The sequence below is a fragment of the Narcine bancroftii genome, chromosome 2 (assembly GCF_036971445.1).
Source record: "Narcine bancroftii isolate sNarBan1 chromosome 2, sNarBan1.hap1, whole genome shotgun sequence".
Lineage (NCBI taxonomy): Eukaryota > Metazoa > Chordata > Chondrichthyes > Torpediniformes > Narcinidae > Narcine > Narcine bancroftii.
The window spans coordinates 27,770,526-27,795,129 of NC_091470.1; the positions used below are offsets into that span (position 1 = coordinate 27,770,526).

The following is a 24,604-nucleotide window of genomic DNA, read 5'->3' on the forward strand; positions in this document are numbered from 1 at the left end:
CAGGTATGTCCCAAGGATGGTGGAGGTGTGGGGCTTATTGCTGGAGAGGTGATGAAGGCAGAAGTCCCACCCCCTACCCAATATATTTCAAAAGTGTCCAGATGAATATTTGATGTGCTCCAACGTTTAAAGACCAAAAAGGTAAGAGACAGCACATTGGGTTGAATGGCCTCCTTCTACATTGTAAATAACAAATGTTAACGCTGCTACATCAATGATCCTGACCTCTGATGCTGCCTGTATAGAGATACGGTACAGAAACAAGCTATTTGGCCCATCTAGCCTGTGCCAAATTATTATTCCACCTTGTCTCATTGACCTGCTCCGGATGATAGCCCTCCATTTTCTCTATGACTTTGTCAGATTCCACCAATCCTCTGGTTTCCTCCTCTAACCAAGGCATCATGGTTTGGTCAATTGGTCCCTTTAAATGAATCAATTATTCTTAGTGATGGTAGATGGGAAATGAACGAGAAAGAAAGTTGAAGGCGAACAGGGCAGACAGGAGTCAGTGGGTTGAGCAGGATTGATGGGAGAAAAATTTTTGATGATAGAACGTTGTCCCTTCATTTTCTTCCAACGATGCTGCTCAACCCACTGTGTTCCTCCAGCAAGCTGTCTTTAGCTTGAGAAAGAAAATGGATTGAAATATAAGAGAGAAATAGGCGGCACGGTTAAGTACAGCAGTGAGCGTGACTCGATTACAGCCCAGTAACCTGGGTTCGAATTCACCACTATCTGTAAGGAGTTTGTTCATTCTTCCCATGATCTGCTCCCATTTCCTCCCACCCTCCAAAACGTGCAGGATGAGAGGTTAATTGGGTGGCATGGGTTTCAATGGCTGGAATCAGCTTCTACCACGTTTGTAAATAAAATAATTTTAAAATGTAAAGTATAAGTTGCAGGAGATCAGGTGGCAGGGAAAGGGAAGCGCAGTGAATGGCATGTGGAATTGGTGATTGATCTGCTGAGAGTACCGTGGATCTGATGGACAGAATAGGAGTAAATCAGATTCTATGATAGGCAGAGCACTTCCACAGATGCAATTCCAGTCAAATAGGTCCTTCAATCTTAATCTTAGTGATCCAGAGACTGAGGAAGTCAAAGACAATTGGCCATGAGAAGTTCCACCTGCATTCACATAAAATCGAACATTCCAGCAGTATGCAAATAGTGCATCACAGGTCCAATACAGTGATATTGCAAATACAAAAGGTCATAGAGTTGTTGAGCATGGAAGAAAAGCTCTTCAGCCTTTCTTATCTATGTTGACCAAGTTGTTCATCTAATCTAGTCTTCTTTGTCTGCATTTGGCCCATATTTTTTTCTGTCCAAATATCTTTTGAATGCCGTAATTCTACCCTCTTCAATCATTTGCTCTGGTAGTTCATTATGGTTACCCACCACCTTCTGTATAAAACAGTTTTCCCTCTGCTCCCAGTTAAACATCACCCTAAATCCACTCTTGATCGTTTTGGAATGTCCAATCATGGGGATTTTGTATACCTCTACGAGTTCACCCCTCAGTCTCCGACGCCCCAGGCAAATAAGTCTTCATTGATTAAGTCTCTCCTTGTAACTCAAGCCCTCCAGTCTTGGTAAAATTTCATGAATCTCTTTTTGCATGCTTTTCAGTTTTATTGACATCCTTCCTGTAGCAAGGTGACCAGAACAGTGTGCAGTATTCCCAGTGTGGCTTTACCAAGGTTTTCTGCACACACACACACACACACACACACACACACACACACACACACACACACACACACACACACACACACACACACACACACACACACACACACACACACACACACACACTATATAAATTTTTAAATTTAGACATACAACACCGTAACAGGCCAATTCAGCCCTACAGGTCCGTGCTGCCAAATTTACACCTCATTAACCTACAGCCCTGTATGTTTTTGAAGGGTGAGAGAAAACTGGAGTCCCCAGAGAAAATCCATGCAGGCACGGGGATAACGTACAGACTCCTTACAGACAGCAGGGGATTCAAACCCAGGTCCAGTCCCAATAGCTGATGCTGTACCTGAAGCTGCTGTACGAATGATGGCAATGTGCCAATTCCTTTACCGGCCTAACCCATGTTACCAATTTCAGAGAGCTCTATACAGTGAAACCCACAATATCCAATGTCTAATGGGAATTGGTAGATGCCGGATAAGTGAATTTTCTGGTTTCTTGAGATTGTGTGTTGCATGTTTGGTGAACTAACCAGAAGGTGGCAGCAATTTTATACTTTTGTATTTTTTACTTATTAATTTTCACGATTGCTTGAATTCTGGATAACGGGGATTTTACTGCACCAAGAGTCATTGTGTCATGCATCATAGAAATGATTCCCTCTGTCTACCGTATCCACGATGATCAAGGATCTCTCATCTACACACATCATATTTACTTACATTTAATCCTTGGCAATTTAAGTGCTTGTCAAATATTTCTTAAATGTTATGAGATCACCTGCCTCCACCACCTTTTCAGTCAGGGAGGAACAAGCGGCCTTGGTTTGTTTTCTTGCATGAATATTTCATTTAAATAGAACCATAGAACATTACAGCACAGAAACAGACTCCTTCTAGTCTGTGCCTAGTCCCTCTGACCTGCACCCCAACCATAGCTCTCTATAACTTTTCCATCTGCGAACCTGTCCAAATTCTTCTTAAATGTTAAAATTGAGTTTGCATTCACCACTTCAGTTCCACACTCCCACCACTCTCTGTGTGAAGATGTTCTCCCTCATGTTCCCCCTAAACTTTTCCCCTTTTATTCTTAACCCATGTCCTCTGGTTTGAAATCTCACCTACCCTCAGTGGAAAAAAAACACTCTCTACATTTACTCTGTCTATCCCCCTTCATACCTCTTTCAAATCTCCCCTCACTCTTCCACGGTCCCGGGAATAAAGTCCTAACCTGTTTAATTTTTTTCCTGTAACTCAGTTCCTGAAGTCTGGTCAACATCCTAGTAAATTTTCCCTGCACTCTTTCTATCTTATTGATATCTTCATGTAGTTAGGTGACTGTATTTATTTCATATTTTGTTTACCCATGTAATCCAAATGTTGAATATCATTTTACAACATGTGGTGAGTGGGAATGGAAGTTCAACAACACCTTTCTCCCATGATCTGCTCCCATTTCCTCCCACCCTCCAAAACGTGCAGGATGAGAGGTTAATTGGATGGCATGGGTGTCAATGGCTGGAATCAGCTTCTACCACGTTTGTAAATAAAATAATTTTAAAATGTAAAGTATAAGTTGCAGGATAACAGGTGGCAGGGAAAGGGAAGTGCAGTGAATGGCATGTGGAATTGGTGATTGATCTGCTGAGAGTACCGTGGATCTGATGGACAGAATAGGAGTAAATCAGATTCTATGATAGGCAGAGCACATCCACAGATGCAATTCCAGTCAAATAGGTCCTTCAATCTTAATCTTAGTGATCCAGAGACTGAGATCCGGTTGTTGGACCTTCAGTCGCCCCCCCATCCCCCCCCCCCATTTAAATCACATAATCTGTAGTGGTTACTTGACTAAAACACAACCCTATGGGCTTATAATTACTCCGTAAAATGCACAAAATTAAAGAGCTGGTGTCGGAAATGGTGACCATGAGGTCAAAACTGTATGTGCCAGGATCACTCATTATTGGTGGACGGAGAAAATAAGTTAATATTTTAGGTTGATAAGCCTTTATCAGAACGGCAGAAAAAAAGGGGAAGATGGAGAGGAAATATCTATATTAGGGTGGGGATAATACTTGTTCATTGTTTTTGGAGACAACAGATTGGAGAGAACAGAGCAGTTCTTTACTTTTCCAACCGCTAACTCTGGTCAATCTTGATCTCTGTCATGGAGATTCCCTCTCCACCTCTCCCTATATGTGCGGTCTTGCACTTTTCTAGTTTTGATGAAAGGTCCAAACACAAACTCTGTTTTTCTCTCTCCTCATATGTGACTGACCTGTTGAGGGTTTCCAGCGCCTTTTTCTTTTGTGTGGCTTGGAATGGTTTGATTATTGAAATTCTGCAAACTTTACACATTTAGGCCTGTTTATGTGACTCTAGACCCACACCAATACCTGCAGACATCCCTAAACAGTAATAGTCAAGGCAAGGAGGGATGGGCAACAAACATGACTGGAAGTCACATCCCAAGAAGGGAAGGGAGAAAAAAATAGTTACCTCCATCTAATTCCCCTGACCAAAGTCAGAAAGGGAAACTTAACTCAGTTTTTTTGTCATCTTGATGTACATTGGTTAACAGGGCAAAGATTGGATAGCCAATCGATTCCCAGCACTGATCACTTCAGCTGTTTGGAGGTGTGTGAAGCAGAATGACTTAAGGTGTGGTGGGCGGAGGGGGCTATTGATTGAATTTGTGCTGTACTTTTGTGTTTCCCAATGCTTTCATTATATAATCTTTCTTGAGTAACCTGAAGGAAGAAAAAACTGACTAGTGTCAGCAACACGAAAGAAGTAAAACATAAAAGTCACCAGGTCAAAGTCCACTCGATATGGCAAAATTAAAGATACATAATCAACGTTTCAGGTCCGAGCCCTTCATCTTCAAAGTTTGTCCAGCAACACAAGGCCTTCACACTTTCTAAGTGTGAAGAGGCACTTGTTGGCATTAATAATTGAAAAGATTTTAAAAAAAGAGTGAGCTGTCAACTTTTATTAAACCCTCAGCAGATGGCTTAATTTCATTTTTTTTAAGATTCAAAGCATGTTCCCCACTTGCCACTGCCAGTGAACTCATTTTTTTTTGGCTGTGCAGTCAAGCTGCAGGTGATGTCATTAAGCTATGGTCGCAGTTGGAAGCAGCTTGAGGTGTCCCTGGAAACACGCGGTTGCCCCAAATGGCCAGCAGGACCACACGGAGTCCTTAAAATGATTAGTTCAGAGCAAGCTGGGACTGTCTGCAAAGTACTTATTAGCCAAGGATCTTCATAGACCCTGGGCAGGACTAAACTGATGATTTGGCAACAGATAGGGCATGCTGTGACTCAACTTATGTGACAGCCACTAAATTAACTGGACTGCAGTAAATGATAAGCAGCGATCTACAGTTTATCCAGCGTTTAGTATTTATTGTGGTTTGTTCTCACATCGCATACTCGTAGATATTGATGAACGAGTTAATTTTGCTGGGCAAGAGGTTCAAGTCCATGGTTGAGGTCTGAAGCACTTCATTAAGAAGCCTTTGCTTCTCTTGTGCATTGCCACACGTCTAATAGCTTCAGATAACTAGTATGCAAACACTGGCTTTGAAATCCGACCTCCATTTCACAAATGATTTGGACGGTCACTGGTTATGAAGAACATAATTAAAGGTTCACAACCTATGTAAAATATTTGGGTTCCTTTCGCAGGGGGAAAAATGAAAGTTAAAAACTGAGAATTATCACCTTTCACGCAAAACACCGCTTTTGCTTTTAATGAAATCTTCCGAGATTTATTCCTTAGTATATGCCAGCCATTTCACTTGAAGCAAAGGTAGCAGGTAGCAGTGGCTAGCAATTGCTTTTCTTTCATACACTGACTGAGGAAAGATGAATGTTGGGCAAGAGAATGTTGGTTATAGTTATGCTCTAGAAATTTGGCCTCAATAAATAACAATAAATGTACTTGTAAAGGCAACACTTCTGAAAATAATTCTATTGATTTGTGTAGAATAAAATGATATGATGATCTGGTATATTTCATTCAATCAACCAAGAATTAATTTCAAGAGTCATTGGAACTTTAATATTCATTTGGAGAGACAGATGCAGTCTCAGTTTAATGTCTTCATTTGAAGGACATCATCTTCAATAACACAATGCAACAGGTGTTATGTGCTCAAGTGCTCCACGGAGGGACTCGAACCCGTGACCTCCTAGCTCAGAGGTAAGAGTGCCCCCAGCTGAGCCAAGCTGATACTTATCATAGTCAAAGCTGTTGCAATGTCACAATAACAACGCCAATCAGTGTCAATCTGTAGTGGTGAAATGAGCCAAGGCCAGTCAATTCATGGGGAGAGATTGAGAAGATAGAATTGGACAAGGAAGAGAAGAACAGATATTAGAATCACATCGATATGATGCAACAGGGGTTTGAATCTGGTGCTGTCAGTAAAGGAGTTTGCGTGGATTTCCTCCGGATGCTCCCACCTTTCAGAAACTTACTGGGGTTGTAGGTTAATTGGGTGCAATTGGGAGGCACGGGCTCAAAGGTCGAAAGGGCCTATTACTGAGCTGTATGTCTAAATTATCTTTAAAGTGAAGTAAAATTACAGACAGCACTGCTTGAAATAATTAACCTGGATTGAATGAGGTTGACATTATATGAGATAATAATAGAAGCAACAATTGCAGTTGGGGCCATATAAAAAATTGAACAGAAATTGATTCTGCTGGGACTCCAGTCCATTTGAAGGTGAGCCATTGTTGGAGGGGTTAAAGAGCAGGGTTAATAATCCCTCCAATGGACAACATGATGCAGATACATTGGGCCGATGGTTTATTTCCAAACTGTTACTTTTATGCTGTCTCAATGCAATTGAAAAGTACCTGCCCCTGGGATTCCCATCAATACCATCCATTCCATCCATGAATGTCATTCTGTCAACTCTGGGATCTATTAAAACTCTGAAAAATCCTCCAAAATCCAAGCAAGCAGATAAAAATCAGTCATTTTCAACTCATACGTTGAAAAGCACACCTTCAAAGAAGTTTTGTTGCTCTTTCATAAGGATGTGGGCATCACTGGCAAGGCCACTCCTCAAGGTTCATCCCTATTTGGCCTTGAGAAAGTGGTGGTGATGCGCTCTCTTGAGATAAAGATTGCCTCTGTGCAGATAAAGTAAGGTTTTCGAAGACTCAATGCTCACAAGCCTGGAGGACTGAAAAAACCCTTCCAAATCAAGCATGTGTGTGATGTTGGGAGAATCTGTCACGCAATGCCTGCTCTTGTCCTTCAAGAGTGACCTAGTATTCTACTTGGCAGTGTCCTAAAGTTAAACCTTTTTTGTTAGAAATGGGTAAATTATTGGAAAGAATAATGGGGATTAAATTCCCACAGGATCCAATGTTCATTTTATTGGGTGATAGTAAGAATATTGAACCTAAGTTGAAATTGTATATGCATCAAAAAAGTTTGTTCAAATTGCTTTAGCAATAGCGAGAAAATGTATTGCCATAACTTGGAAGTCTGATACAGATTTTAGTTTAGAAAGGTGACATACTGAAGTCCAGTACTGTATACCACTTTAGAAAATTACTTATAAATTTAAGAGACAAATATTATATAATTTGGAAGATATGGAGCCCTTATTTACAAAATATGGGTGTTAATATTTAAATGAAGCTCTGATGTTCCCTTCTTCTTAAGATCTCAGTATACTATAAGAGACATTAAATTAATAGACGCCTGCCCCTGTTGAGGGGCTCTTGTCCCTTTCTTTCTTTTTTCTTCTTGTAGGAAGGTAGGGGGGGGAGGAGTGGTATATAGGGGATGTATTTTTTATTTCTTTTTTATATACCACATGTATTTGTATTGTTTTGAATGATCTTTATGTGTTTAATTGTGCAGTTTTAAACTAATAAATGCATGCTTTTAAAAAGAGCGGCATAGTTTGTGCATTAAAGAATCAGAGTCAAAGAGTACAGAAACAAGCCCTTCAGACCACCTTGTCCACACTGACTTACAAGTATCCACCTGTAATAATCCAATTTATAGATTCAAAGAGTCATTCAACAGAGGAGAGGGAAAATATCTATATGTCCATCCTAAAGAAAATGGAGGAATAAGACCCTAGTAACAACACAACACATACACACAAAAAAAAAACCCAGAGCCCTTTTGGACCTAAACGTTTTCTTGTGATTGGCAATAAGTTGTTTTCCAGGTACACCCTGTGCACAAAACCTTGCTGGAAACTACGGCCATTTGTTGATTAATTAGGTTTTCTTTTCAGGGAACATATTTTCTCCATGACGCAGCTTTGAAAATTATACTGTGCAAAAACAATCAGCATAAACATTGTGGAACAGCAGTAGTTTAACGTACCTCAACTCAGCATGGTTCAGAGTTTGAATGTAAATAGTCAATTTTTTTCACAGCTTGTAGTGTATTAATTGGTTTGGATTCTCAAAATTGTTGTTATATGTTCACTAAATGCTGCATACTGAAAAAGAAATTAAAATGAAATTAAGATGAAGCAAAATTATGGGGAGGACTGAGACATGCAAATACTTTAAAACACTGTTTTTTTCTCAGGAAACAATCTAGGAATATTGCCTCAGGTATAAACTGCTTTCAGTAAGAGATGTTGAATGCCTTAAATGAAATAGCTCTGGACTCTTTAGATCCTTTCCCCTCTAAGTACTAGAGTTTATCATTCAAAATCCAAACTACACACATACCCAGCAGCTGCCTTTCTCTCTCATTTGCAAGAGAGGGTCGTGCCAATCAACTGGAATTGAACTCCAGGTGAGACAGAGTCTCACATTCACTTCCACCATCCATAAGTAGATCTTTCAGGTGAAGTAGAGCTGCTTTGTTCAGCACCTGCAGTCTGTCCACCAGTGCCGATTAGAATCTCGTTGGCTAGCCATTTTAATTCCTCTCGCTGTTCCCACAGAGACCTGTCTGTCCTTGGCTGTGAATATTCTGTTGCTAAGTTCAAGCTTAAAAAGAGATCAATGGATATTTGGAAATTAAGTGAATCAAGGAAAGTGGGGACGTTCCTCAAATCAAAGCTGAGCAATGATTTTAATGAGTGGTGGAGAGGTTTGGAGCACTTAAAGACCACCACTGACCCTTATTTGGTGGATTATATTCCATGCCATAGTGTAGTTCCTTGAAAGAAATAATAACCACATACCCATATAACAATTTACAGTTCTGAAATTGACCATATCAGCCTTCTAGTCTGCACCGATTTACGTGAAACTCCACTAGTTTCACCTACCCACTCCCTGCCCATAAGCCTCCAACCCCCTCATATCCATGAACTCACCTCGCCTCCTCTTAAATGACAGAATTGACCCTGCCACAACTACTTCTTCCGGAAGATCATTCCACTCAACCACCACTCTCTGAGTGAAGAAGCATCCTCTTATATTACTTCTAAAGTTTTGCCCCCTAACCCTTAACTTATGACCCCTTGTTCCAATCTCCCCTACCCTCAGGGGAAAAGGCCTATTCACATCTACTCTATCTATTCCCTTCATAATTTTAAATACCTCTATAAAATCCCCCTCTCAACCTTTTACGCTCCAACGAATAAAGTCCCGGTCTACTCAATCTTTCTCCATATTCAAGATACTGTAGTCCAGGCAACATTTTTAAAATCCCTTTTTGCACTCCCTCTACCTTATTGATATCCTTACTGTAATTTGGAGACCAGAACTACACACAATACTCCAAACTTGGCCTCACCAATGCCTTAAACAGTCTCAACAGCACCTCCCAGCTCCTATATTCTATGCTATGATTGACCTTATTAATAAGCACCTTATTAACCATCATGGAACATGGAAGCTGATTTATTTGATGAAAACTAGGTTTCTCATACTGAAAGTTAATAAATTAAATCATTAAAATTATTTTCCTCCAAATATTTTTGCAATAACTTTCATTTTTTTTAAAAGTTTGGATATTCAGAAAAAGAAGTTCATTTTGGACATTTCCTCACTGAGATGGAATTTCCAGGAACGAAACATTAAAAGTCTGCAGACACTGCAGGACCTCAGCCAGTCTCACAGAGTCCTTACCTCCCACGGATGCTGCGAGAATGGTCAAGTTCCTCCAACATTTCTGGGAATTTCTAGGAGATATGGGAATTCCTTTGGAGATGTAAAAATCTACAGATGCTGGAATCTAGAGTGAAAAAAAAACCTACTAGAATCGGATTGAGCAGCAATGGAGGGGAAAGGAACTGTCAACGATACATGTCGAGACTTTGTCTCAAGACAAATGTTTCCTACAAGTGCCTGCTCATTCTGCTGAATGCCTCCGACCGTATTTTTTTGCTAGGAATTTCTTTCCTCTGTTTCACCCCCTTCTTGTTTTTTGCTTAGATAAGAAATACACATTTTTAAAAAAATATTAATTTTGCAAAATGAACAAGGTAAAATGCAGACTTGTTACATTAGGTGATTGAGGGCTTTCAGAATCAGTGGGACGTGTTTCATTCCCTCATCTGATACACTGTTGGGCACAGTTGCTTCAATTTTTTTTCACTCTTCCTTGACAGACTTAAAAGCTTACTGTGATCTTTCTGATTCTGTTAGAACTCTGCTGTTCTGTTTGAGATAAATTGGTTAATGGGTGATTTTAGATGACGTACAAAGAGAATTTCATGTGAGTGCAATAACCAGTACATGACTAGATTAAATTAAATCCCTTTGTAGCATAGCTCGATTTATATGGAAAATAGTGGTTAAAAAGTCATGTTTTGATAATAAATCTCAATGTCTGATATCAGCAAGGATTAAAATTATTAAGAAGTCAGCCACCATCCAATGAAAGACTCAAAAGTAAATTTGGCAGTTACCGCCAAGCTATTACAGTGCCAGTTACCCAGGTTCAGATCCAGCGCTGTCTGTCAGGAGTTTGTACGTTCTCCGTGTGTCTGCGTGTGCCCCCCCCCCCCTGCTTTCCTCCCACCCTCTAAAATTGTATGGGATTTGTAGGTTAATTGGTGCATTTGGGCAGTTCGGGCCGGAAGAGCCTGTTACCAAGCTGTATGTCTAAATGTTTACATTTTAAATTGCAGTGAGGGAGCAAATCAACAATCACTTTGGGCTGTGATGTGACAAGTGCTCTCTGCTGTTTTGGAGTAGATGTATAGTAACCAGTGATGTAGCACTTGGTGTAAGGGATTAAAGCAGAATAAAAGGTGACTAAGGTACAATGCATTGAATATGGTTTCAAACTTCCTGCGTTGTGCTTAAAAGAAAAGAGAATGCTATCTTTCCAAAAAGATAAATATACTGTTTTTAAAAAATATATATTTTGTTCAAATTTTTCTCCATACATGCAGTCAAAATTAATATAATAGTATAGATTACAAAGTGGGGAAAAAAACCTAAAATTACATACATGATAGTATATAATTCCACCCCCCAACTCCCTCCTTCAAAATAGTTGATATAAAGATAAAAATATCGTTATATAAAGTGAAAGGAAAGAAAGAATCTTTCAGGATTGCACAGAGAGATGCCATTTAACACACATATTTAAACAAAACCCTTTGATACAATTCAGAGGAGATTCTCACAGGTCCAGAGACACAGGAAGCACCACGTTATAAATTTAAACCAAATGTTGGAGTATACGGGTGCCAAATTTGTAAAAACATAGCACATTTATTTCTCAAATTATATGCAATTTTTTTCCAAAGGAAGACAACCTTGAATTTCTGCATTCCATCTTGTCATACCCAAATGTGTGAGAAGTATATTGTTAGTCAAACTGAAGGACAGCATTTCCTAAAATGTGATGAAATTCTGGCTTTACTGACTCCCAGATATTTTATATACCATTGCTAAAGTATTCCACGCACAGCAATGCATTCCATTTTCACTTCACAGAAATCCTTCTCCATCCCATCAGTGACATGATGTTATGGAAGGTGGGATATGGTGTGACAGAGTTTATAGAGGTGTTTGGGAGATAAATTGGGAAAGGTTTGTTAGAGCAGGTCACACACAAACACTTTAAAGCAGAATTTTTGCAGGAGCTTTTGCAAGAGTTCTCAGAGACTTCAATAATGGAGTGTTATTTGCAAAAGGAAACATGTAAAAACATGCAGTTGCAGCTTTATCTGGTAAAGAGAATTTACTGTCTAGAAGGTCATGCGATCTTTGCAGGCAGGAGAAAAAAAAGGAGGCTTTGTTCTCACAGATGGAGGGAGCGAGAGAGAGAGAGAGAGAGAGAGAGAGAGAGACAGACAGACAGAGACAGAGAGAGAGACAGACAGACAGACAGACAGATAGACAGACAGACAGACATTAGTTCCAGAGGGACAAACTGGCAAGTTTTGGAAGATGACCTAGTCAAAGGAGAGGACTGGCTGTCTGGTGTTTCCCTTGGAATAAAAGAAACAGAAAAAGAACTCTGTGATGACCTGAAAGAAAGAGGTTATCATCTGGAGAGCCCTGAAGGGGGCAAGTTTCATCAGAAAGACACTGAAGTGGCTGATTAAAGAGGAATCAGTTGTGGATGTCATGGAACAAGAAAAACTCTCTCTGAAAACCAACACGAACCCTCCTGAGTGGTAACCATTTGGTGTTAAGCACCAAACTCTGGTGAACTTTATTAATGTTAACTTTGGTGCATAGTACAAGAATTGCCTGCAACCAGTGAGATTCGACTGTGAACCAAGGAACTTTTCTGAACTTCCACACACTTTATACACACACGTTCACTTAGAATTAGAAGGGGGTTAAGTAGGTTAAGTGAGTCAATAGAGATAAGTTAAAGTTTGATTCCATTTTCATGTTCAAAGATAATTAAAAACAACTTTTGTTTAAGTAACCCTTTCTCATGGTGCATATCTATTGCTGCTGGGTTTTGGGTCCTTTGGACTCATAACAACCATCACATCTTGTCGTCCAGGTGACTTCAGGCAGCAACAAGTTTGCCGACGACAGCCAATTCTACCCCACTAGTTCTCAAGGTGGGTGCTGATGGAAAAAAAACCCAGCAAATGAAAGGCTCAGGCCCAAAATATTGACTGGCTTTGACATTCTCTGGATGCCCCATGACTTTTGTGGATTTGTGTACTGCTACCGATGGTAAACACGCATTGTAAAAGGTGTAACTCAACACAGCAGTATTACGTGACACGGTTAGTGCTATGCAGTTTCTGTGCCAGTGATCTGGGTTCGAATCCTGGACTATCTACAAGGGATTTATATCTTCTCCCTGTGTCTGCGTTGGTTATCTCGGCTGGTCTGGTTTCCTCCCATGTTCTAAACTACATTTGGGGTTAATCAGTTGATCATGGGGTTGTACATGAGTGGCACAGGCTCATGGGCTGGAAGGATCTGTTGCCATGCCACATCTCCAAATTAAAATTAAAACTTTTTCCAGCAGTTGTTACAACTAAGCAGCTGCTTCAAATGAGCATTAAAAGTTTAACCATGTGGTTTTCTGATGGAACTACATGCAGAGAGAATGAGGAATAGGTTCCTTTCCCTGAAAGACATCGAACCATTGAACTTACTGGGCACAGGCCATTTTCTGCAATGATCACTGTCCAAAACCCACCAGCCTCTGCTTGCCCCATGACTGTGTTAACCTTTTACAGCCAAGCAGCCTTTAATGCAACACTGGCCTCACTGTCTTGGTTATTCCATAAAGTGCTATGAGCAACTGATATGGCATGGAAGGTGGAATTGTAGGCATCTCACCTCGAAGACTGCCTTTTCACTATTGACCCATGTCTTGGATGATCAGACATATAGAAACCATTGAATAAAATACATTATAAAACTCAATACAATATTGTAAAGTATGAGCACAAATTTAATTGACATAAATTTAAATCAATTAATGTTAATTCAAATAAAACTGAAAATATAAAACACCTACCTTAGCTTAACCTTTGAGTGAATGCTGGGAATTCCATTTATCTGCATAGGCCCTTGTTCAAAGCACCAGTAATGGCAATCATAAAGCTGAGGGGCCAGATATGAAATGTGTTCAGACTCTCAACTCAGGATGATGTGGGTGGGGGAAGGGGCAGAGGCAGTGAGAGTGCAGATAAGCTTGCATATTACATTTATTTGTCACTTTATACCCTGTAAAGTGACAGGATTTTTTCTGTGAGCAGTCTAACCAGACAACTCTAACATTCATACAGCTGTACAAAGTAAGAGGACAAGAGCACAATTGCAGAGTATAGAGTTATGAGTCGTTCAGGAGCCTGATGGCTGTGAGGAAAATCTGTCTTTAAGTTTGTGGGTGCTTGATTTCTTGAGTCTTCCCTCTGATAGGAGGAGGAAGAAAAGAGAGTGATGAGTACTTCAGAATGTTGGTTGCCTTTTCCCAGTCCGTGGGGCAGCAGGAGAATTGCATCATGTTCTTTCCTTTCTGCAGCTTCTCCCAAGCTTGAGTATCGCTTCTCCCATTACAAACTGGAGTTCCTTGGAGTTCACTTAACTAGTGGCCTATCATGGACCCACAGCATCTCCTCACTTATCAAGAAGGCGCAACAGTGATTGCTCTTCCCGAAAAGATTGAAGGGGCAAGGCTACTGACCACCATCCCGTCAGCTTTCTATAGGAGCTCTATTGAAAGCATCCTAGCTGGCTGCATCACAGTGTGGTACAGTTGCTGCAGAGAAATAATTCACAGGGCCACCAGAGCAGCAGGGAGGATCACTTGAGTCTCCCAATCGACGTAAAGTGTCTAAAGTGGGCGCACATAATCATTGAGGAGCCATTCCACCCCACACATGGCATCTTTCAGCTGTTCCCATTGGGAAAGAGATACAGGAGGATCAGAGCCAGCCCCACCAGGTTGAGGAACAGCTTCCTCCCACACACAGTGAGACGGCTGAACGACCAAAGGAACTGCTCGGTCTCACCACCCGAGACTCTAATATTTTGGAAGCACAATCTATTTATTTATTTATTTATTTTATCTAGAAATACTTGTCTTACATATGTATCGTTTGTCAGTATATGTGTTATGCCTGTTCATGTGTCTGCATGTTTGGCACCGAGGGCCAGAGAACGCTGTTACGTCGGGTTGTACTTGTGCAATATGATAACAATAAACTTGACTTAACTTGTCAGTGTGATGCAGGCCTGCCCTGACATAGTCACCTAACATCCATGCAGTACTCATGGGATTCGGGCCTGTTCTCATGGCATGAGAGGTCAATTCATCCATACCTTAGACAATACCACCGGCTGGACATTCTTTGCAAATCCATCTGCCAGTGGTGTAACTGAACTGGAGGTAACAATGAAATCTCCTATGTCAAAGCATTGACCATTCTTTTCTCCCTGTGACGCTGCTGACTTTCTCTAGCAGATTGGTTTTGCTCCAGATTGTAGTCTCTTGTGAGTCCAACTAAATGGGCACGTTAAGGAAGTCATCACCTATTTGGAGAAAGTTACAAGCTTTCATTCTTTTATTTCTAGTTCTTCTGGCGAAATACAAGGAGAAGTAATTTTATCTTCATAAGCTTCCCTTTGGGAAATACGATCAGGCTTCGTTGAAGGTTCCTGACTTCAATATCACATCATCAAACAAGTTTGCCAATAATTTGGTTCATTAACGTCCCTTGAGATTTTATTAGAAAGTAAATAAAATTTCTCCCTTTTATCTAAAAATATGAGATGAAACTTTTTTCTGCAGTTCGTTGGTTAATAACAAATCCACACCCTCATAAATCATACACCACATAATAACAATTCATGTGATTCCTTTAATGGGACTTCATTATTGAATTGGACTGGAATTCCAAAATTTTGTCCTTCAGGAGGATAAATTAAACCCTGCAAGTATTCTTTCAAAAAGCCCACATTAGTTTGTGGGGAATGATACAATTATCTTGCTAAATTTTCCAGTGATATAAAGTTCAGCTCCAAGTGAATCTTTACAGAGCGTTGGTCAAGGATTTAGACTAAGTTTGCAGTCATCTTCCTTTTCCCTTCGAAAAACAGAAAAGAGGCTGATGCTCCTTTAAATCACAAGGTGTACACCATTCCCCACCACCTACTGGATCACGTTGGGACAAAAAACAGGAGGGCAAGAACAAGAAGGAAACAGAGAACTGCAATGCATTTTCCCCAACTAATGTTTCTGGATAAGCTGATTGCAAGCCAAATTAAAATCACTGCATCTTATGAAAAGAAAATTAATAGGAAGTGTGGATTAAAAAAATGAAAAAAAAGGTGCTTGTTTGAGGCATAGCAGATTGACTGAGGCGTTGGAAGGTCTGCTTTTCCTCTATGCACACTGTAGCTGCCTTGGCACACTGTCGAGGAGCTGGCTGCGCTCAGCTGGTGGCGTTATTCTTGGCTGTAAAAGCAGTGCTTGCCCTCTGTCACTCACAGGGAGCAATTCTGTTGAACTGTCTCATCCTGACATTTTCATCATCAATCTCTTCATTAGCAGGCTGGCTACAGACAGAGAGCACAAGCAGGCGGCAGCCCTTTGTCACATCTCAAGGAAGTACCAGTTTTACAGACCTCTTTTACTTTGGGCTGCTGCAGGGGCTAGAGTTTGGGTCCAGGTTGCGAGGATCAGGGGCAATATTGTGATGGAAGCCTATCTTTCTGGTGTAACTGGAGGAACAGGCAAGATCAACTATCTGAGTGCCTTTCGAAAAGCTTTGTTGGATAAACAAACCTAATCTCTACCATTTACTTTTCCTCATGCTGTCACACAGATATACAGTCAGTACATTTTTTTTTAACCTGCATCAGTCTTTAAGTTAAGTGGCAATAATTCACTTCTATCAAACGAACTCTGTCAGAAATAAATGTCACAAGAATATTATATTGGTCCAATTTTTCCGGTTTACTTTAAGCTAAATGAAGTTTGCCAACAGCTGAGCAATATAATATTCTGGTGATACACCTCTGACAAAGTCCTTCTGTCATACAGTAGGTGAAATATTACCACTTAAGCTTAAGTTTGGAATGGGAGGAAATAGATCGACGTTACTTAGAGTATTTCCAATGTCCGGTGTTCCTCGATTTCACGCAAGCTGCGGAAGTGTGGATTCAAAACACCATAGAAGATGTGATGGCCTCTTGGTTGTTAATGGAGGGGGAAGGGTCAGGTGGGAACAGTTTCCTCTTTCCCTCCAAGCTATCAGAATCTCAGTAAAAAGCTTGAGCCATTTTAAGTCCCCAGTTCCATCATCTGCTCCAATAATGATTGTAAACATAATGGCTCTCGTGACAAATGGAACATTCTCAGCACAGTGGCTCATCAGTCCAACAACATGAGTTCAATTCAACCTTCCGTGCTGTCTTTGTGGAGTTTGTATGTTCCCTCTGTGGTTACACATTTTAAGCTCCTCCTCCCAAGTGCTCCATTTTCCACCAACATCCCAAGGAAGATCAGGTTGTTGGACTGATTGGCCCTTAGTATGCCAGTGTGTGGTACAATCTAGAAGGGAGGAGACAAGTATGGTGGAAATGTGGGGTAAAAAGATTTCAGGTCAGCACAGTTAATGTAGCAGTTAACACAACACTATTACAGAGATAGTGACCTGGGTTCAAATCCGTTGCTGTCTGTAAGGAGTTTGCATGTTCTCCCTGTGTCTGTGTGGGTTTCCACCACCCTTCTAAAGCATACTGGAGTTGCAGGGCGGCATTGGCCCATGGGCCGGAAGGGTCTGCTACAATACTGTATGTCTCAATTTGAAAATTAATGGGAGAATGACTTTTGTTGTGAGAGCTGACATTGACTTGAAGGGCTGAATGGAAATAAGTAATGCAGATTTAGCCTATTCTCAATACCTTCATCCACGCATCATCCTCCCCCACACACTGCCCACACTTACAGCACCTTCCTCCAACCACTTCCCACACTCACAGCACCATCCCCCACAACACCCTCCCCGCTCGCAACACCCTCCGCCGCTCGCAACACCCTCCCGCACACAATAATCTCCCCCATTCGCAAAACGGTGCCCTACTCACAACACTGCTTCCTATTGCCAAAACCCTCTGACACTGTCAACACTCTCTGAAACTCACAACACTCTTCATGACTACACACTTTTTCCTTCTCTGAAACCCCTCTCCTACTCACGAGAAACTTCAGTGCATCATTGCTTCTGGAGAGAGGGAATGAAAAGGATGAAGTCTTAAAGGCAACACTTGTACATTTGGTTTTATTTTCTTTGACATGCAATAATACACCAGTGAGATAGAAACGGATCAATAACTCTAGAGAAGACCTCATCTGTAAGATTATGTAATTATGTTCCTAGACTCCGCTCGCAGTCAAGGGTATCAATCCATGGAAATGTAGATTAGAAAATTGAGTGTAGTATTTGGTATTCCTCAATGGTTTACTTGTAAATTATAAGCTTATGTGTAACATAAAATCATCAAACCTATTGACAAAACACAGTTTTACAATTTCTTTACTCGTACCTTCTAAAATAGATATCCTTCACCCTCATGACTTTTACAAAGATGAGAATTTTAAATTTTTATTATTTTCTTAAAGGCAACTCCGAGACGATGAGTGTTAGCTCCTTAATATTTAATCAGACCTCTCTGTGAGATACTGAAACCAACATTGGCTCGCTGGGAGACACTCACTGGGGGAAATTTTCATTCATTTATATTCAAGCTGCACGAAACTCAGAATTGCTCACTCATCTAATTTTTCGATACCAGATATTTCTGCAAAATCACTTTTTTTCAGAAGCAAGGTGATTTAAAGCAGGTTACATCTCAGCTTTTCTTACTTCGGAACATTCACCATATGTTGCATTTTGATTCACAATGAATGCAAAATGTCATAACCCTATTGTCGATTGCCAAGGTCTCTGTGAAAGCATTTCCTCTGCAAGTGTTGGTAAACAAGAGAAGGTCATTAAAGAGATGGCAGTGTAAGGAAAATAAATCTAAATTCCGTGGAATATAGATAGAAAGCATTCTGAACCTTTGTACATGTTTGAAATTACATCTAAAAACACATTCTTCTCATCTGTTATAGAGCTCACAATAAGCACATTTGACTAAGATGTTAGGCAATCAAGCAAGGGAAGTAGATTTTAGGGAGGTGAATGGTATTTTGGTGAAAGGATAGATTTATCATCACATTTCTCAATTTGAGATGTTTGCATTGGTAAGAAAGTGGATTCACAGATTTGCCTTAAATTTAAAAAAAAAATAACCTAAATTGTATCGCAGAGAATGACTTCAAAATGCAGAGGAATTGGCTGGAAGCAAGGTGGTCGTTAGATGCAATGGGTTGCAAAAGCAAAATCTTTTCAAAGTTTGGAAGTCTGAGGGAGTTGTGGAATCAGTCTTAGAGGGAGATGGAGTGGCTACACTAAGGAGGATAATAATGAGCTTGCTGAAACACATGGAGAGCTTCGGGACATATGGAAAATTAAATCTGCGTGACTTTGCACTGGTGCAGACATTAATTCTATCCTAAATCAGACTGCTAATTTTCCAAAGCTAACTTGTTTTGCAAATAATCATTCAAAGATTTCAATACTTTCGACCAATGGTTCTCAACCTTTTTCTTTCCACTCACATACCACTTTAAGTATTCCCTGTGCCATCGGTGCTCTGTGATTAGGAAGGGATTGCTTAAGGTGGTATGTGGGTGGAAAGAAAAAGGTTGACTAATGGACTCGTTCTGTGCATGGTTTCCTAACACCAAAGGAAATGGACCAATGACAATTTTTCTCGAGCAGAATATTTCAGTACAATGCAGTGATTCTGAATCTTCCCTTCCCACTCACATACCACCTTAAGCAATCCCCTGAGTAAGTAATCCCGATGGCATAGGGATTACTTAAAATGGTATGTGAGTGGAAAGACAAAGCTTGAGAACCACTGTCCTAGACAATTTAATAATAATCCATTCTATTCACTTATCAAGTCATGTTTAATCTGTCCCATTCTACAATCTACCCAAGGTTCAAGGTTCCTTTTATTGTCACATAATGATGCATTAAAAATGTAACATACATGATATACTTTAACTTTTGCCTACCATAAGGCAGATAAAGAGTGACTATGACCATTCCCCAGGGCCCCTTACAGTACAAGAGAAAGAGAAGCAAGAGTCCCTTTAGAGGCACTGTGTCCATGGATTCACCTTCAATCCCTGCAGCCTCTGTAGCCACACAGACTTCTCTTTGAATCATCTGCAACCCAAACTCCAGATCAGGAGTTCTCCACCTTTCTCTTTTCACTCACGTAATCCCTACGCCATCAGTGGTCTGTGGATGGAAAAAAAAAGTTTGAAAACCACTGGTTTAATCGTACTTAATTGACTCGTTATGTGCACGGTTTCCTAACTCCAATGGAAATGGGCCAATGACAATTTTTTCTCAAGCAAAATATTTCAGTAACAATTGGGCCTGGAGCAGTGATTACCAACCTTCCCTTCTCACTGATATACCACCTTAAGCAATCTCTTACTAATCCCGATGGCTGAGGGGTTATTTAAAATGGTATGTGAGTGGAAAGAAAAAGGTTGTGAACCACTGATCCTGATCCAAATCTCTGACATGATCACTTCAGCGTCAAAGGCCCTTCGGGAACCCTTCTGTCCCCTAGACTCTCTCGAATACCGGTTTGGATTCTAGGTTCCCATGTTCAATCTCCTAAAAGTAATAGCGAAATCATATGGGAGGCACGGTTTGCGTAAAGGATGGCATAATGCTATTATGGTGCCAGCAACCCGGTTTCAAATTAGCACTGTCTGTAAGGAGTTTGTATGATCTCCCCATGTCTGTGTGGGTTTCCTCTGGTTGCTCCAGTTTCCTTCCACCATCCAAGATGTAGATTAATTTGGGTGTAATTGAGCCCCATGGGTTTGAATGGCAGGAATCAGCTTCTACTATGCTCTTAAATAAAATTTAAAAACTTAAAATATACTCAGTCTGTCCCATTCTACTCTGAAATGTTCCCATCCAGAATGTACAGTCTCTTTCAATCTACCCCATTTTATTTTCAATGTTAATAATGTTCAACCTTCACCATTCTGCACCAAAGCTATGTTTGAACTGCTCCATTATTACTTGTCCCCAGCCATGTTCAATCAGCATTATTTACTCTACCCAAATCCTATACAATTTCTGTTCCATTCAATACTTTCCCTGTTCATGACACATCTAGCCTCTTCAATACTCTTATCTATAACGTACGATTCACCCCATTCAATTAAATACCTAAATCAAGATGAATCAATCTCATTATAGACTTAAATCGCATTCATTTTTTACATTTCTCAAAAATGTTCACCATGGCTGGTTCAATATTCTAACCAATAACTTTCAACCTATACTCAGATCAAAACTTGTTCAATCTGCCCTATTCCAGCTTAAACCATTTCATTCTATACTCAAGTCATATTTCATCAGCCCATGCTATCCTCAAATTACATTCAATTAACCCTGTTCTACAATACACCAAAAATATTTCAATCTGCCCTATTCTATACTCTACTGAACTTGTGTTTAATGTGTCTCATTTTATTCTATTCCTAGGTCTTGTTGTTCTATCTGAATTGTGCAATATTTCATGGTGTACTCCAAACTATGTTCAGTTGGCTCCATTCTATAATTTCCAAAATTATACTCAATCTAGCACATGCCAAACTGTTCCCAAAAGACAATTAATCTTTGCCGTTTTAACCACACCATGTTCAAATCGCCAGATACTCCACTTACCATTTTGCAACCTCGTCCAGTCTAGATGTTAACTAAGATTGGAATCAATCCATATATGCTTCGCAAGCAATATTCAAGCTGCCCTATTCTATACTCAAGCCATATTTGCCTTTACAGCACCAGCGATCAGGGCTGGACCACGGTTCGAATCCCGCGCTGTCTGTAAGGAGCTTGTACGCTCTCCCCGTTTTCTCCAGGGGGGCTCCGATATCCTCCCACTGTTCAAAATCGTAGGGTAATGGGGTGTAAATTGGGTGGCACGGACCCGCGGGCCGGAATGGCCTGCTATCGTGCTGTATGTCGGAATAAATAAATAAATAAATGGGTGCCTGCACAATTCTGCCCTTCACCCAAACCATGTGCAGCCTTGATTTCTATCCAAAAGGAAAGCTTTTCCATATTCTTCTTTGGCACTATTTAGTTGCAAGGAAATCTCCATGATATTCCTCTTTTCTCCCCTTTCCCTTTATCCAGCACCAATAACAGGACACATTGCACCTCAGGTTGTATTAATCGTTATGCAAATCCCATCATATTGCTGCATCTAGTTATGTTTAGCTAATTGGGTCATTTTCATGCTAAAAGAAAGCTTCACGGATAAAACAATATGTAACAGAGAAAGGCTGTCAGCTTCAATCTTCCTCACTTGTGCACATGCAATCTGTTCTCCCACTGTGTACTGGAAGACAAAAAAAAAGCAATAAATACTACGGAGTGGTCGCATCACTTCTGGTGCAAGACTGAACTAATAGACAGCATCCACATCAAGGTGAGATGATGACCGAAACAACAGCACTGCCCTGAATGATGTAATGAAAACTCAAAGCCAAGTCATCCCGAGGTGCTTTTGGTTATGTCTCAGCGTTCAATGATGGTCACCTGCCCCCACTCTCAACTGGCGACTCACAGCCTTTTCCTTTGCAGAATCCAAACATACATAGTTCTTTTTTTCTCTCCTTCCTTTACAGGAAGATTGGCTGATAGAAACTCAGAAACAACTGCTGCTTACAATTGCAGAGCACTGCAAGAGGAACTCGATTGGGAAACGTACAAAACCGGGAGAGAAGAGGGACGAGGCCATGTGAATGGATCAAATAATAAAAATTCAAACAGGAGATGGTCTCACACAAAACAGCTTTTTCCGGACTGCGGTGGAGGAAGGATTACAAACACTATTCATGAAGAAGTAGCAACACAGAAACAAATTCAAGGTTCCTTTATTGTCAAGTAATAAAACAGGTGTAATATTATGCAATATTAACATAACTCTGGTCTAAGGGAGGCAGAACTTCAGCGTTAGCAGAAATTGCCTGGAGCCCCTTACACTCAGAGAAAGAGAACCAAATATGAGCTCCCCCAGAGTTACTGAGTGTCCATAGATTCGCCTCAAGTGCTCCCGTAGCCTCTGCAGTCACATAGACTTCAGTCCAAACCATTGGCAACCGGAGTTCCAGATCTAAATCTCTGACATGATTAGGAAGACTTCAGCGTGCAGGGCACCCTCTTGCATCCCGGTTCCAATACCTAGTGCCTCCTTCAGCCAGGTATCAGTCTCCAGCTGTCCGCAGCCCGATGTTAATCCTTTGACAAACACCTAAGATTTTTACCAGGGAACACGAGCTCACGTATACATTCCAGATGTAAACACCGGAAATAAAGACAATGTGTATGTAACTAAAGTGATTGCCCATCTCAAACAGACATTTAACCATATAACCATACAACCACTTACAGCACAGAACAGGCCAGTTCGGCCCTGCTAGTCCATGCCGTAACAAATCCCCACCCTCCTAGTCCCACTGACCAGCACCCGGTCCATACCCCTCCAGTCCTCTCCTCTCCATGTAACGATCCAGTCTTTCCTTAAATGTAACCAATGATCCCGCCTCAACCACGTCTGCCACATCCCTACCACCCTTTGCGTAAAGAAATTTCCCCTCATGTTCCCCTTATAATTTCCCCCTTCAATCTTAAACCATGCCCTCTAGTTTGAATCTCCCCCACTCTTAATTGAAAAAACCTATCCACGTTTACTCTGTCTGTCCCTTTTAAAATCTTAAACACCTCTATCAAGTCCCCTCTCAATCTTCTATGCTCCAGAGAAAAAAGCCCCAGTCTGCACAACCTTCCCCTGTAACTCAAACCTTAAAATCCTGTCAACATTCTCGTGAACCTTCTCTGTACTCTCTCTATTTTGTTTATATCTTTAATTGTTTTTTTTTTATCTAGCTGCTGCGTTCCATTAAATTATTGGCATTTTCCCGGAACGCATGCCATGTAAAAACGTTGGAACGAGAATGGCGCCCTCATTCCCATTCCGACCTTTTACCTCCTAGAGCCCTAGTAAATTTCCCGGAACACACGTAGTCTAAAGTGAACTGCAGCCATTCTGTGAACAACAGGCAAATGAATAGCACCTATCACTGACACACGTTGCAAATCCCGCCTCTTTGATTACTGCAATTCTGGTGTGCTGTCTAAACTTGCGTAAGGAAACGGAGATATTATGTTTTAGTCGTTTGCGTGTCAAGGACCAATGCCGAGATGTCAGACATTCTTCGGTCCGGTAAAATCATGCAAATTCTATCTAAAAATATAACTATTTATGAATATCCACCAAATTACATTGCAGCAGAACCCTGTTAGATTGGTAAATGAGTATGACTCTCGGAAAATACCGCACACTAACACAGCACAAAAAAACAAAAACCTATTTAACTAGGGTGTCACTGGACATTGATAGGTGCACCGGCATTTTTCAAACAATGATGCCCTAAAGTGCTTTACCGCTTAATCACAACTCTGTAACTTGTGAGTTATACAGAGAAGCATATATGTGAAATAAAGCTGGTATCCAATCAATGCATTCTGAGAATCCTCAATTTATTGCTTGAATGAAATAGCTCTCCAGATCCATCAGTGGGGAGATCAAAATTAAATCAATACTGCTTCCCTCATGGTCATATTAACTATCATACAGCCACACTCATTTGTGAAGCAAATTAAGAGTGCTGCAAGCAAAATATTGCAAATGCTGCAAATCTGAAAGAAGAAGCCGAAATGTTCGAAGCACTCAAGACAGGGAGCATCAATGGAGAGAGAAATAAAGAGTCGTTGAACTCTTGCTCCTCTCTTCACGAGCGCTGCCCAATTTGCTTGGCATCCCAAGCACTTGCTCCACTAACCTAAG

The 24,604-nt window shown here is 40.6% G+C and overlaps 1 protein-coding gene across 1 annotated transcript in view; it reads left to right on the forward strand.

Annotated features, from left to right (window-relative positions):
* The window catches only part of LOC138753305 (protein phosphatase 1 regulatory subunit 37), a 247,124-nt gene extending 222,907 nt beyond the window's left edge, over positions 1-24,217 (forward strand). The window contains exon 11 of the mRNA XM_069916166.1: positions 22,383-24,217. Coding sequence (XP_069772267.1) covers positions 22,383-22,499 — 117 coding nt within the window. The 3' untranslated portion in view covers positions 22,500-24,217. The remainder of the gene's footprint in view (positions 1-22,382) is intronic.
* Positions 24,218-24,604: the final 387 nt, after the last annotated feature.